Here is a 15,152-nt window from a genome sequence, read left to right on the forward strand (position 1 = left end):
CCTTGACTTCACTGCCAGATGATGTCATTCCTCTCCTCAAAGTCTTTTGGTGGCTCCCTGTTGCTAACAAAATCAAACTTCTGTTACACAGGAACCACCAAACCTGACGCTTTCCCCCTCACCATTTTTGCAGTCTTAAGACACTCTACTTTTCTCACTTTGTCCTCTAGACAAATTGGTGAATTCCCTTTGTTCATTCCCAATTCTGCTTTTGTTCATTCCCGATTCTGGCTTTTCTTTCTACCCATTTCCATCTTGACCTGTTGAAATCTTGTAATCTTCAAGACCAAGTTCAAATATCATCTTCTCCATAAATCCTATCAATCCAAAATTATTTTTTTAACTTAAATTTCATGTACAAATTTGTTTGGACCTCTCATAAGCACTTATCATGTACCATTTTCTATCATAGTCTTTTTATCTGCATCTAATTTCCCCAACTATGTTCTAAGCTCAGTGATTGCCATGACTGTGTGCTATTGATGTAACACAGCATTTGGCTTAATAGGCACTTAATCTGTTTTTATCTGAAGAGCAAAGATATTTCCTCAGAATTCGATGTTTATTTGTGTCTAGCTTTCCTGGGAGAAGATCATCACTGGATTAAAGATGAAGAAAGTGAAGAAATGCATGCTAAACTTGAAAAATACATTATTGTATCCTCAATAAAATTTAGTGCCAATACAACTGCTGCCAAAACCCAGGAGTTGATTCTTAAGAAATTGATACGAAAAGCTAAAAACGTTTATGGAGCACCACAAAATAGCCAGGTAAGAATTTCCCCCTCTTCCCTCCTTTATTTGATTATCATATCAATATTATTAAAGGACTAGTACTTCTGCATTTTTTAAAAATAATAACAGTAATAACAAATAACATTTAGAGAGAACTTACTATGGCACACTTTTACTGTGCTAAGTGTATTTACAATTATTATTTAAATTTTATTCCCACAACAATCCTGGCCTAGTGACCAGGATTCTTTATCTTTTAAATAAGGATAATAATAATAATAGCACCTCCATTCTCGGCTTGTTATAAAGATCAAATGAGAATTTTGTTGTTATTCAGGTATTTTTCAGTTCTGTTCAGTTCTTTCATAATCCCATTTGGGGTTTTCTTGGCAAAAATACTGGAAAGTGCGTCTTTTCCTTCTTCAGTTCATTCGACAGATGAGGAAACTGAAACAGTTAAGTGACCTGCTCAAAATCACACGGCTATTAAGTGTCTAAGGCTGGATTTTAACTAAAGAAAATGAGTTTTCTTAACTCTAGGCCCAGCACTCTATCCACTGCACTATCTAGCTAACCCTCAAATGAGATAATATGTATAAAAATATTTTGTAAATCTTAAACTTCTATATAAATGCTAACTGCTCTTTTTTATTACATCATTATTATAACTCAGAATCCCCATATCTAATACACAATTTAAAAATTTGAAGTGAGAGTCTATGATAGAAGGGAAGACTGAAATTAAAAGTAGATGACAAAATTGTTCCTGCTAATGCTTTTTTTTTAATCACCTTTTTTCTCTTGTTTATGTGATCAGTAATAAGAAACAAAGAGACTAATGATACCTGGATCCTGCCCTAAATTGTAAAAAGTAGGCTTACTATAACTTGATAAACTCCTGCTTTCTAAGCAGATGGTACTAAAAATGCCAACCAATGTACTGGGACAGCCTCAAGTGTGTCTGTCTGACCTCTGCCTTTAAATAAACCCAAATCACTTGCAAAAACACTAAATTTGCTTAGAGCCAAAAATATTTGATCCATAAGGTGACTGAATCTCTCCACTGGGGATATGAGTCTCCTCCTGTGCTAGCTAAAGTCAGCTGCTACCAAAATTATTGCACAATTAAGACCAACTACGATTTCTGGAGATAGAATGGAAAAGGAAAATGAGTTTTTACAAAATTGTTTAAAAATCTAGGAAATCAAATCTCAGTATGTTATACATACAAAAATTATGTCAGTGTATATAGAGTGTGGACCTCTCACCCATAATCAACATATCTATGATCACAAGTAAGACTTGAATCCAGATCTTTCTGTCTATAAGTCTATGATGCTTTCTGTTTTAAGTTGAAGAAAAAGTGTGGATCTGAATTGGTAGAAAAATATCCTCACCTGGAAGCTTCCTATCCCATTGAAATTACAGGTATAGTTGAGGGGGGCAGGGGGAAGTTAGGCTTTTTTGTGTCACTTTTCACATGAAGAACTACAGAAATATTTTAAAGAAAAATTTGATTTTCCTCCCATTGGATGCTCAAATTCCTGGTTAATGTCTTTATAGCAAGGTGATCCATATCTAGCAAGTAGTTTTGTCCATGAGTAATACAGTCTACCTTAAGTTATATGTTTTTGGTCACAAATCACCTAAATAAAGCATGAATGGAGCTTCTATTTTAAAAAATGCTTTCTATCACTCATTCTCTACAAAATTCCAACTTCACCTGTTGTATTTTAATAATAATAATAGCTAATATATATGCTTTAAAGTTTACAAAGCTTTTCACGTATATTATTCCATTTGATCTCCAAAACAATACTGTGAAGTAGTTGCTATTATTTTTACTTTACAGATGAAGAAAATAAGTTTCAGAGGGGCTTCCTGAAGATTCCACATCTAATAAAGGGTCTGAAATCAGCTCTTTTTGATTTCAACTCTAACACAGCATCCACCATATCCCACATCTGGATGGGCCCCTCACACTTTTGAGTGGTCCCGATACACATGAAACTTTAATTGAGAAATATTTAACAAGATAAATAAAAATGCAATAAAGCATAAATAATGTGAATTTGTATTTTCTAAATCAATATGCAAACCACAGAAATCTGTTTCTTGTGATAAATGAAAAGCCTTCGAGACATTTTGAAGATAATTACTAATCAATTTATTAATTAAGCTAGCTGAAAATAAATTGATAGTTAATGGTTTTTCTGTAACCAAAGACACCTAATGGAGATACTAAATGTCTTAAATATTTTTAGAAAAGGGGATGGTCCTAACAAATAAAAATCAACCCTGATTGATGAACAATTAATGAGGAGGTAGACTAAAAGTCTTTAGTTCCTCCTATTAAGAATATGGTTTGACCATGAGATTCAACTGCATCCAGCATCTTGACAAATGAAAACATCTCTATCCAAACCACTCTGGTTGGTTTTCTTTTTCTGGAGCTGGGTCACCCTAAACTCAGTGGAGAAGTACAAGGACATAGATTTAATGCTGTAGCATTGGAATGTGCCTAGATTAGATCTAATTTATACTCTAAACAAAAGTTAGGTCTTCCAGTCTAATGAAGTCTGATAAAAATTTAGGCAATCTCATCAGTTATCAAGTTCCTTCAGAGACTGACTGACCTGCCTATAGAGACTGTACCCTGAATGAGGAAATAAGGAGGAAAAAACCTTAAATCCTAATTTTAAATTGGTTAAAAATATAATAGAAAAATAATAATTTCTCTCAGAACTAGTAATCTTAGTTGCCATCTTCTTTCTCTATAGGAAAGTACAGAGAATTCAAATGAACGTTTTATTTTTGATGAACTAACCAAGTGTTATTTGTAATGATCATATATTTAATTGTCACAATTATTTAATAATTTTAGTGAAAGTAAGCATTTAATGATTATTAAATTTATTTAATTTTCTCCCCAAAGGCGATAGTATTTATTGACGATCTGAATTCACCAGTGCCAGAAAAGTATGGAGCACAACCACCCCTGGAATTGATCAGACAATTTTTAGATTTAGGAGGATTTTATAATACTGAACAACTTCAATGGAAGGTACTATTTTTTAGTTTTGTTTACCATAAAAGATTATAGTTAACAATGACTTACGTATTTATATTTGTATTGTATACAAATAAGTATTTGTAACTTTTTTTAGTAAAGTGAGGATTTTAAATAGATCAACTGTTTAAATATCTAAATGATGTATGGATATCCTATGGGATGAGGATGTTGTTTTTAGGAAAATCTGAAGATTCAAGATTGGCCATGCCAATGAATTTTGCAAGTTAAGCAACTCTGTTATTCTAGGATCTCAAAGTAAATAACAAACTAAATGAAAACAGGTTGTAAACAAGTTAGAATTTGCACAACTCCTATAACATTGGTTATTTTACTATTTAAATTAATTAATGGTAATTTTTGTCTAAAGCATTATTTATTTTGTATATATATGGAACATGTGAGAAAATATGGAATGATGGATTTTTTAAAAAATCAATTTGTGAGTGAAATGAGCAGAACTAGGAGATCATTATACACTTCAATAACAATATTTATGAGGATGTATTCTGATGGAAGTGGATATCTTCAACAAAGAGAAGATCTAACTCAGTTCCAATTGATCAATGATGGACTGAAGCAACTACACCCAAAGAAGGAACACTGGGAAATGAGTGTGAACGATTTACATTTTTATTTTTCTTCTCAGGTTATTTTTACCTTCTGAATCCAATTCTTCCTGTGCAACAAGAGAACTGTTCGGTTCTGCACACATATATTGTATCTAGGACGTACTATAACATATTTAATATGTATAAGACTGCCTGCCATCTAGGGGAGGGGGTGGAGGGAGGTAAGGGAAAAGTCAGAAAAGAAGTGAGTGCAAGGGATAATGTTATAAAAATAATTATCCATGCATATGTACTGTCAAAAAGTTATAATAAAAAAAAGGGGGAAAATCAATTTGTGTGCTGCTTTTCAAGTCTCTTAACTTACACTTTTCAGTAGTCCATATTACAAAATGAAAACTTTCCAAATGGACATCTCTCTGTGAAATTACTTTTAATATCTCTAAACATCATAATTATTTGTAAAAAATAAGATTCAAATACTACTTGTATCCTCAGTTTTATATATGTCTGCACTTAATTTTGGTAAAATTTATTTCATTTCAAAGTCCTCTGTGTAAATTTCAGAATTCTCACTATCAAAGGCAAATCTTCCTCAAATCTTTGTCACATGCTCCCTTAAAAGCAGCAGTTTTGAGGGCAGCTAGGTGGTGTAGTGGATAGAGCGCCAGCCCTGAATACCTGAGTTCAAATCTGGCCTCAGACACTTAACACTTCCTAGCTGCGAGACCCTGGACAAGTCACTTAATCCCAAGTGCCTCAGGGGGAAAAAAGCAACAGTTTGATAGATTATAGAATTTTGTTTTCTTTGAGAAGCCCAAATACAAAGTATCAATCAACAAACATTTATTAAATTCTTTTTACATGCTAGGATCTCTGTTGAGCCCTGGGAATACATATTAATAGTCCCTGATATCAAAGAGCTCATATTAAAATGGAAGTGAATAAATAGTCATAAAATCTGCCCCAAATGAACACAAGGGCATCTATAGTTGGGGGGATCAGGAAAGGTTTTGAGTGGAAGATGTCTCATGCTGAGCCTACTAATGTATAGTGACATTGGCATTTGGCGGTGCATAATAATTCAAAAGGCCCCAAAACAAAGAAGAATGGGAATGATCAGTCAAGACCTTGATAAAGTATTCCAATTTAAGTCAAGTGTGATTTAATACATGACTCTGAAAAAGCAAATACAGAGAGATTAGCAATAATTTTCACAGTGGTCTCTTATGCTTATTATGAGGACTCTTTTCTTTAATAAAGGGCAGCATGGTTAGAGAAGTAGTTTAAAATCAAGAAGACTGAGCTTCAAGTCTTATCCTGACAACTGACAACATGACCCTGCTCACACAGCCAAAGCTTATTGAGAAATAAGATTCAGGATCGAAAAATGAAAGAGACTAAAAACTACTAGATTACTCAGAAGTTTCATATTTGTGCATCATTAATCTAGTCTTCACCCCAAGAAATGTAAAGCATTTGAAATGTCAAGCCCCAAATGGAAGTATTTTGGAGTGGAACTAACTATATCATTAAGAGACTGTGACAGTTGTCATTTTTCACATAGACTAGACAACAAACTTAATTAAATAGGATGAGGGTGAGTTAAATTGAAAACTATATCAAACTTTCTGAAAGAAAGGCCCATGTCTTCATCATCCAATGGGGCAACATGGCTACAAGTAATGGGATGCTTCAGTTCTGGAAAAATTAAAGTTTTAGGCTACCAGAAGCATGAGCTGGGCATGAGTAGCCTGCAGTTTATTTTCAGGCATTAGAAAGAGTGATTCTTGTTGCTCATATTTATTAGAGATTTATTTACATCAGAATGATAATTTATCACTTATAATTGAAATTTGTATAATAAGTAAGAATAGAATCTTATAGTTTTTATATGTACAAACAAATGTAATTTCCAAGTGAAATAGAAAATTCTTTTCTCTGTGGAGAAGTGCACTTAGAAAAACCAAAGTGTGGCAGTTTAATAAGTATGGAATCAAAGAAAAAGAAATTTATTATGCTCTCCATGAAGCCTTTCTTAATGGCCCACTTTTTTTTTCTATCTTCATTTCTAAATCTCTCCTGAGATTTCTCACAATATTTGGGCACCTTCCTTAAGGAATTTCACTTTAACTTGTAATGAAGTTATTTGTCTATCCCCACCATTTAACTGTAAATACCCAGAAAGTAGTCAGAATCTATAGTATATCTATATTTGTATTCTCAGAATCTAACATTTAATATGTTCTTAATAGATTTTCACTGACTAAAATTAGCTGCCTAGTTTTAAGATTAGGATATTATGAGAAAGACAGACAAAGAGGGAATCAATCTTATAAATAACATTTCTCCAAATAATGTCTTAAAGGAAACTTGCTGGGGTTTCTAATGTACCCATAATTCTATCCACAGTGCACTGATGTCAGACAAAAGGTAGTCTCTTCCCAAATTAGGTCTCTTATCCTTTTCTGATCCTCCCATTTATAGATCTATTCCATCTTCTAAGCTCAGAGTTCACTGACTGTATTACAATTGGTTCATCATTCTTTCTGTTTCTCACAGGATGTTGAAGATGTCTCTCTAGTTGCAGCTTGTGGTATTCCACCTGGTGGGAAAAGTGATCTCAGTCCACGTCTCATCAAACATTTTTTCACACTAGTAATGCCTCATCCTCCACAATTTGCCTTATATACTATTCTTCAGGTAATGAATGAAATTAGAAAGTATTAGGTTTTCATAGACTAAGAAGAAAGGGAAAAGGATGGAAAGTTTAAAACTACTAACTTCTTAAAGAATGGTACCATCAGAGATTACTGAGAGAGACACTATACTTGGAATAGAAAGTGTTGAATTTTTGTTGAAAATGTAGTCAGAAAATTTAGGTTCAAACTCCAGTTAATTAGCTATATGACCTTGAATAAGTCACTTAACCTTTTCTGAACCTCAGTTTTTTAAAATTGGAGATAATAATTCTTGCACCGACTACTTCAGAAGGTTATCTTGAAGAAAGAGCTTTAAAACTAAAATCCCATGAATATATGTTATTATTTAATTTTCTCCTTTATGTTGCCTGTTTTGTTATTTTTATCTCTCCTTAACTTCATTTATTTTTAGGTAATATAATATTTTATTTTTCCCCAACTACATGTAAAAATGAATTTTAACTTTTTTTTTAAGTTTTGAGTTTTAAATCCTATCCTTCCCTTCTGTCCTCCTTTTTCTCTCACCTCCCTGGGAGAGTAGCCAATCTGATATAGTTATACTTGTGCAACCATGTAAATAGTTCCATATTAGTCATTTTGTGCAAGAATACTTGAACAAATAGAAAAAAATGAAAAATAGTATGCTTCAATCAGTATTCAAACAACATCAGTTCTTTCTCTGGAAGCAGATAACATTTTTTATCATGAGTCCTTTGGAATTGTCTTGGATCTTTATATTGAGAATAGCTAAGTCATTCAAAGTTCTTCATCATACTATGTAAAGTGTTCTTCTGGTTCTGCTCAAATCACTTTGTAACATTTCATGTTAATTTCTCCAGGGGTTTTTGAAACCATCCTGCTTATCACTTTTATAGTAAATAATATTTTATTATAATATATACTACCACTTGTTTAGTCATTCCCCAATTGATAGGCATCCCCTCAATTTCCTATTCTTCACCACCACAAAAAAAGCTGCTGCAAAAATTTTTTGTAATACTAGCCTTTTTTCATTCTTAAAAAAAGCTCTTTTGGATATGGGTATTGCTCGATCAAATGGTATGCACAATTTGCCACGGGTATAGTTTTTGGCATAGTTACAAATTGTTCCATTAGTTCACAACTCTATTAACAATACATTAATGTTCCAGTTTTCCCACATCCCCTTCAAAATTGATCATTTTCCTTTTTTTTTTGTCACAGCCAATCTGAAAAAGGTGAATTATTTTAATTTGCATTTCTCTAATCAGTAGTGATTTAAAGCCTTTTTTTTCATATGACTATAGATAGCTTTAAAAATACTTCATTTATAAGAAAGAGAATCTAAATATTAACTAAGATTGAGGAACTAGTTGCATTACCTTTTATTTTCCATTGATATACTGGGGAACTAATGGGTCAGAAAGACATTTCATGCACGTTGTTGAAACAATATAAAACTGTTTTCTGGAAAATGCCTTATGTATATCCCCAGACCTTCAAGAGTCCTTGCCAATAAAATTGACCTTTCCAAGAAGCCTGGTATTTTGCTAGCCATCTGATAAACCTTTAGAGAAGGCTTTTTAAGAATCCAAGTTGATCATTAAGTTACATTGAAAATCCTAAGATTTCATACTTATTTTGTAACTTCATCACTTCAAGGAATTCAGAGGGCATAGCAGCTGGCCATACCAATATCCTAGCTGACATCAGCTGTCCTCAACGAAAGTCCCTTGTTGCTTTCTCCTCCTTTCCTAACAAACTCTTGGAAACTCTACTCAGATGGAAGACAATAAGAAGCCTGAACACTAAGTCATCACCGACACCAAGCAGCATACATCCACTCCCTGAAGCTTGGACAAGCCATAATGATAGTCCTGTTTATCTGTTATATGATGGCTATTAGCATTTTAATAGATTTAAACTTCTTGTTACTGTCATAATGCACAAATCTGTAGGAACCCTAACTAAGGAATACTTAAATATTTTAAAATATTATTCACAACTTTTTTTAGGTTCATCTGGGAATCCACATGCATAGCAATGCCTTCCTCTCTGATGTTCAGAAGTGCAAGCAACAACTGGCAGAACTCTCCCTCTCTATATACTATCATGTATGTCACAACCTGTTACCGACCCCAGCTAAGTGTCACTACATATTTAGTCTTCGAGATCTATTTAAGGTTTGTGTCAAATTTCATTCTATATTAGCATTAAAATATTTTTACTTATAGAAAATATAATTTTGCTCATTAAATGTGGCTTATATATTTGTCCTTTGGATTGTTGTCAGCCAGCACTATAGCAAAAATCAAGATATAATCCTATTTTGTCTTGCTTATTTTCTCATTCATTCTATGTTAGGGCTTCTATTGAAGGATGCACAACATAAAGAGAATGAAGTAAAATTCAAATCGATCAGTGTTGTCACTTATCATCTTTGATATTACATGAAAGCTGAAATTAATTATTAAAATGAGTTCTAGGTAGCATTTTTGGACTTTGATTATTTATGCCTATTTCTCTCAGCACAGATTTCTGTTTGTTCTATATGGTTTTTTGGTGATGATTTGAGAATTGGTTAGATGCACTAAAGCACTGGAATTTATTGGGGGGGAAATCTCATCTCTGAGGCAAAGAAGGAATTAGCAAATGTCTTTTTTGTGACTTTCTCTATACTATTGCCAGGTCATGAGTATGGCACCAAGTGTATTTGCATTGTAAAAGTAGTTTTGAACTTTCGAGTCTTATATTTCACACAAGGCGATGATATATAAAATCATGTCATCAAAATGCTTTCAGTCTTGCTCAGGACTATAAGCATAATTAAACAGAACTTTCAGATTGTCTTGATGTGAGCTGTCCCTTCACTAAAGTAGATCTGATCTTATTACCTGGGTGATCCCAGACAAGTCATTTAATCTTCCTTCTCTTAACTCTAGTTTCCCCATGTATAAAATAACATGGTTGAACTTGATGACCTGTAGACTCCCTTCTAGCTCTAAATCTTTGATCCTGTGCAACTTCTTAGTAGATAGTCAAACTTGCCATTACTGAACAATCCATTTCCTTTCAATTAATCTGGTCATGAGACTCTCTCTGAACTTAACCAGACTAATCCTTAGAGAATAAAGTCTTTTCACTCTGCTAGGACTACTCACTTGGTCTTGGAGAAACTAACCACCTCTCCCCAAAAACGATGGTGAGCATCAAAGGAGAATTTTAATGGAAACCAAAAGAAATAGTATTGATAATTATGATAACTTTTTTTCTTGATATGGATATATTTTGCCTTAATGTAAATAATACAATTAAAATGCAAATTAGTAGTAGTGTAGGGTACTAAAAGGGCTCAGTGGATAGAATTCAGTTATTCCAGGAAGACCTGAGTTCAAATTCAATCTCAGACACTTGCTATCTATGTGACCCTAGAAAAGTCATTTAACCCTGTCCTCATCTGTAAAATGAAGTGGAGAAGGAAATGGTAAACCACAACTTCTTTGCCAAGAAAACCCCATATCCTGACCAGGAGAATGGAGCAGTGGGATTCTCACCTTTATAGACTCAAATTCAACTGATTACTATCCTTGGGATAAGATTTTACATTTATCCTTATTATACTCAACATTACAGAATCAATCTACTGTTCTATCTTGTTTAGATATGTTCAGGACACAACTGAAAAATGACTGAATAACAAGAGTAGTGGACAGAGCGGTAACCATGGGACACAATAACAGTTCTTCCACTTATAAGCTCTATTGTTTCGTTTTGCTTTGCTTTGCTTTGTTTTGGACCAGACTAGTGATTTCATTAGTTTTGGGAATTCACATTAAAGAAGTCTCTCTACCAAAGCAGCTACCATCCTTCAACTTGGTCTCCAAGAGTTGACTATAGTATTGCCAAATTAAGTGACTTACTCATGATCAGAGAGTCTGGTGTGTTAGTCAGAACCTCCTAACTCAGGTCCTCCTAATCAGGGGCTAAATATCTAATACTACTAGCAAATGCTTTCTACTTTGTAAGACCCACTTTCCTCATCTATGAAATTAGAGGATGGGATGATCTCATTAACTTCCATGGCTTTACTTAATTCTTCTATGCAAATGACTTCTGAATCTCTATATGTAACATCCCTGAACTGCTGATCTGGCTCCACATTCTACTGTGCCTTTGACATCTGTGATCTCTGATTTCCATTTGGATAACCATGGCTAACTCAGACCCCAGAAACATTCATCATCTTTCTCCCAAAAAATCTACTCTTCCTCTCAATATCCCTGTTATTTCTAATTTCACTATCATCCTTCCAGTCACTTAGACGCAAAACCTTGGAAATTTTTAAAGTCTTCCTTCTTCCTCATTCTCCCCTTATCTTCAGTTACCCTGTCCTATTTGTTCTAATTTCACAATTTTTTATGGAATCTCTGCAAAAATGGTCATCTTGTTTATGTTTAAAGCCCTGAGGAATCCATTTATTCCCAAGTCAACCCACTCCACTTTTTGATTTTGTTATTTCATTGATTAGTATTGTCTGAATCCTTGTGACCCCATTTGGGACTTTCTTGGCAAAGATACTGGAAGGAGTTGTTGTTTCTTTCTTCAGCTCATTTGACAGATGAGGAAACTAAGGCAAACGGGGTTAAATGACTATCCCAGGGTCACACAGCTAGTAAATGTCTGAAGCCAGATTTGAACACAGATTCTTCTGACTCCAGATCTGGCACTCTGTCCTGGCTTAGCTGCCCACTTTGGGGAAGCTTTAATATTTAGGAAATTTTCCTTTATACAGAACCAAAATCTGCCTTTCTCCAATATCTGCCTATTATTCCAGTTTCTGTAGTTGGAGATAAAGGTTTGGGGGGGGGGGGAGTAGGGGAAGAATAAATGTACTACTACTATTTGAAGACAGCTACCAAGTCCTAGCTAAGTCTTTTCTTCCAGGTTAAATGTTCCCAAATTTCTTCAAGCAATACTAGTGTTCTCCAATCCCCTCATCATCTTAATCATACACTTCTGAAAGCATTTCAGTTTCTCATTATTCTTCCTAAAATCCAGTGCACATAAATGTACATGATCCTGAAGATGTGTCCTGACTGGGAGATGGAATAATGGAATTCTCATCTTTATAGACTCAACTTCAATTGATTGCTGTCCCTGGGATAAGATTTTACATTTTTCCTTACTAAGCATTACAGATTCTGTGTAGTGTTCTAGCTTGTTCAGATATGTTTGGATCTTTGCTCTATCATTCCATAGATTAGCTTTCTCTCCTACTTTGGGTTGATAGTGCATCTCATAAGCATATCATCTATGCTTTTATCCAAGTAACTACTAAAAATGTTTAACAGAACAATGCCAGCCACAAATCCTTGAGACACTTCACTAGAGACTCCCATCCACGTTATAGTGATCCCTTCAAGATCACTTTGGGGACCCAGTCATTAAGTCAATGTTGAATCTACCCCTACAACACTGTAATCTATGTATTGTGTTCAGTTTTTTTAATCATGTCATACTTTTCATGACCCCATTTGGGGACTTGGAAGAGATACTGGAGTCGTTTGCCATTTCCTTGTCCACCTCATTTTACAAATGGAAAAACTGAGGCAAAGTTTGGGGACTTGTCCAGGATCACACAACTATGAATCTGAGGCCAGATTTTAACTCAGATCCTCCTATGTTTTATTTATTATGCTACTTAGTTGCCTAAGACTATTTTAATAGATTCTTATTCTGTTTCTCTGTCTCCCATTCTTTCTCCTAGACAATACATCTTTCATAGAGACAGCAAAATAATTTTCCTAATGCAAAGAAACTCCCCAGTTGATAAATGGTAAAGAGATGTGAAGAGACAATTTTCAGACAATGAAATTAATGCCATCTAAAGTTATATGAAAAAAATTCTCTAAATCACTATTGATTAGCGATTAACTAATTAATTAGTCACTAACTAATTAGTGACTAACAAACTAAACCAACTCTGAGATACCCCCTCACATCTCTCAGATTGGCTAAGATGACAGGAAAAGATAATGATAAATATTGAAGGGGATGTGGAAAAGTTGGGACACTAATTCATTATTGATGGAATTGTGAAATGATCCAACTATTCTGGATAGCAATTTGGAACTATGACAAAAAGGCTATAAAATTGCACATACCCTCTGTTCCAACAGTGCCATTACTGGGTCAGTGTTTCAAAGAAATCAGAAAAAGAGGACAAAAGACCCACATGTACAAAAATGTTGGTAGTAGCTCTTTTTCTGGTGACAAAGAATCAGAAAGTGAGTAAATGCCCATGAATTGGGGGATAGCTGAATAAGTTATGGTATATGAAAGTAATGGGATATAACTGTTCTATAAAAAATGAGAAGCAGTTCTATAAAAAATGAATTTTAGAAGGGTCTAGAAAGACTTACATGAACTGATACTGAGTGAAACAAGCAAACCAAGAAAACATTGTACACAGCAACAACTTCTCAGTGGTTCAGTGTTCCTAGGCAGTCCCAATAAATTTTGAATGGAAAATGTCATCCATACCAAGAGAGAGAACTATGGAAACTGAATGTAAATCAACCCATACTGTGCTCACTTTTTTCTTTTCCATCTGTTTTTTTTTTCTCTTGATTTCCTTTTGTTCTGATTTTTCTCTCCCAACATGCTTCATAAGAAAATATATAAAAAACTAAAAGTACATGTATAACCAAAAAAAAATGTTTTTACATGTAACTGGGGAAAATAAAAATTAAAAAAAAAAAACAACCAATGCAAAGAAACTTAACTTTGGATCATAAGTTTCCCTTCAGTAGCTATTCTTTGTTTCATCCTCTCCTTGTCCCATCCATTTTACTGTACATGTAGATCATAATTTGTAGAAATGGACAATGATTTTTAAAATATACACTTTTCTTAATTGTAATGCTGAGGTTTTTAGCAATTTGGTTATTTGATATTTTGCAATATTTTTAAAATAATTCAATGATTTTTGAAAATTTTAACTTGATATTCCTAACAGCTACTCAGTGGATTATTACAAGCTAACAAGTCAGTTATTGTGTCTAAAGAAACTCTTGCCTTGTTCTTTATACATGAAGCAACTCGAGTATTTCATGATCGCTTAATTAATTCTGAGGAAAGAATATATTTTTTCCAGCTTCTTTCAACTGAATTAGAAATCTATTTTGAGGTAAATGTATTCATGTTTTTAAATGTTATTCTTTCATTAAGAACCTTGGGGAAAAGAATGATGTTTTCAGAAAGATACCTGAAGTTTGTTATCTTAAGTGTAATTATTAAAATTGCTTTTAGATTAAGTGTAAATATCACTTGAAAAATCACTGAAGAGTCTCCCTAAAGATATTACAAAAAAGCAACAGTCTCTGGACTCAAATAGATTTCAGATTAAATTCCCTCCTTCATCTGAGATTCTTGTTGAACTTCTAGAAAACACCCTTCCCACCAGTACCATTAGACATATTTTAAATTTTTAAATGAAGCTATTATCTCTCAAGAGGGAGACAAGCTTCCTATGCATGTATAAACCATAGGGGATAACCCTCTGATCCCTACTAAGAAAGAGAAAAAAACTTTTTTTTTCTCCATCAAAGAAAAGGAGGAAGAGTTTTTCTACAAATATCTGAAGTTTTTGGTTTTTCCTCTTCCCTTAGTGGGATGACCAAAGGAAAGAAGCATTTTATCTACTGATAGCTGAAAAGATTTTAGTTTATGTCTTTTTCTTGGTATGATGGATAAAAAAGAGCTGGACCAGAGGAGGACTTTGGGATCCAGAGCAATTGGACCTTTTTGTCTGCATCTTCTCATTGCTGCCAGAATAGCAATGAATATATCAGAGTGTCTATCAAACAAGCCAAGGACAAACTAGACATAGAAAAATAAGCTTCAAGACTGTACAAGGAATTCAACAGAAAAGTTTCACCATGGGAGCTGTTATCGTGTTTGTACATCTGTTCTATACCCTAACCCACTTTCTCCTGGACTCTGTATGTTCTTGTGAGAGAGTGTATCATGGACTTTTGAAGGAAGCAGAAATGTTTACATACCAATTGTTCTTATAATACCACCACAGCAGATTCTC

General features: G+C 33.8%; 1 protein-coding gene across 1 annotated transcript in view; it reads left to right on the forward strand.

Moving 5' to 3' along the window:
- Positions 1-15,152, forward strand: part of DNAH14 (dynein axonemal heavy chain 14) — a 386,173-nt gene that overhangs the window by 245,730 nt on the left and 125,291 nt on the right. The window contains exons 48-52 of the mRNA XM_051996560.1: positions 577-770; positions 3,670-3,798; positions 6,936-7,076; positions 9,070-9,237; positions 14,073-14,243. Coding sequence (XP_051852520.1) covers positions 577-770; positions 3,670-3,798; positions 6,936-7,076; positions 9,070-9,237; positions 14,073-14,243 — 803 coding nt within the window. The remainder of the gene's footprint in view (positions 1-576; positions 771-3,669; positions 3,799-6,935; positions 7,077-9,069; positions 9,238-14,072; positions 14,244-15,152) is intronic.

The sequence above is a fragment of the Antechinus flavipes genome, chromosome 4 (genome assembly GCF_016432865.1).
Source record: "Antechinus flavipes isolate AdamAnt ecotype Samford, QLD, Australia chromosome 4, AdamAnt_v2, whole genome shotgun sequence".
NCBI classification, from domain to species: domain Eukaryota; kingdom Metazoa; phylum Chordata; class Mammalia; order Dasyuromorphia; family Dasyuridae; genus Antechinus; species Antechinus flavipes.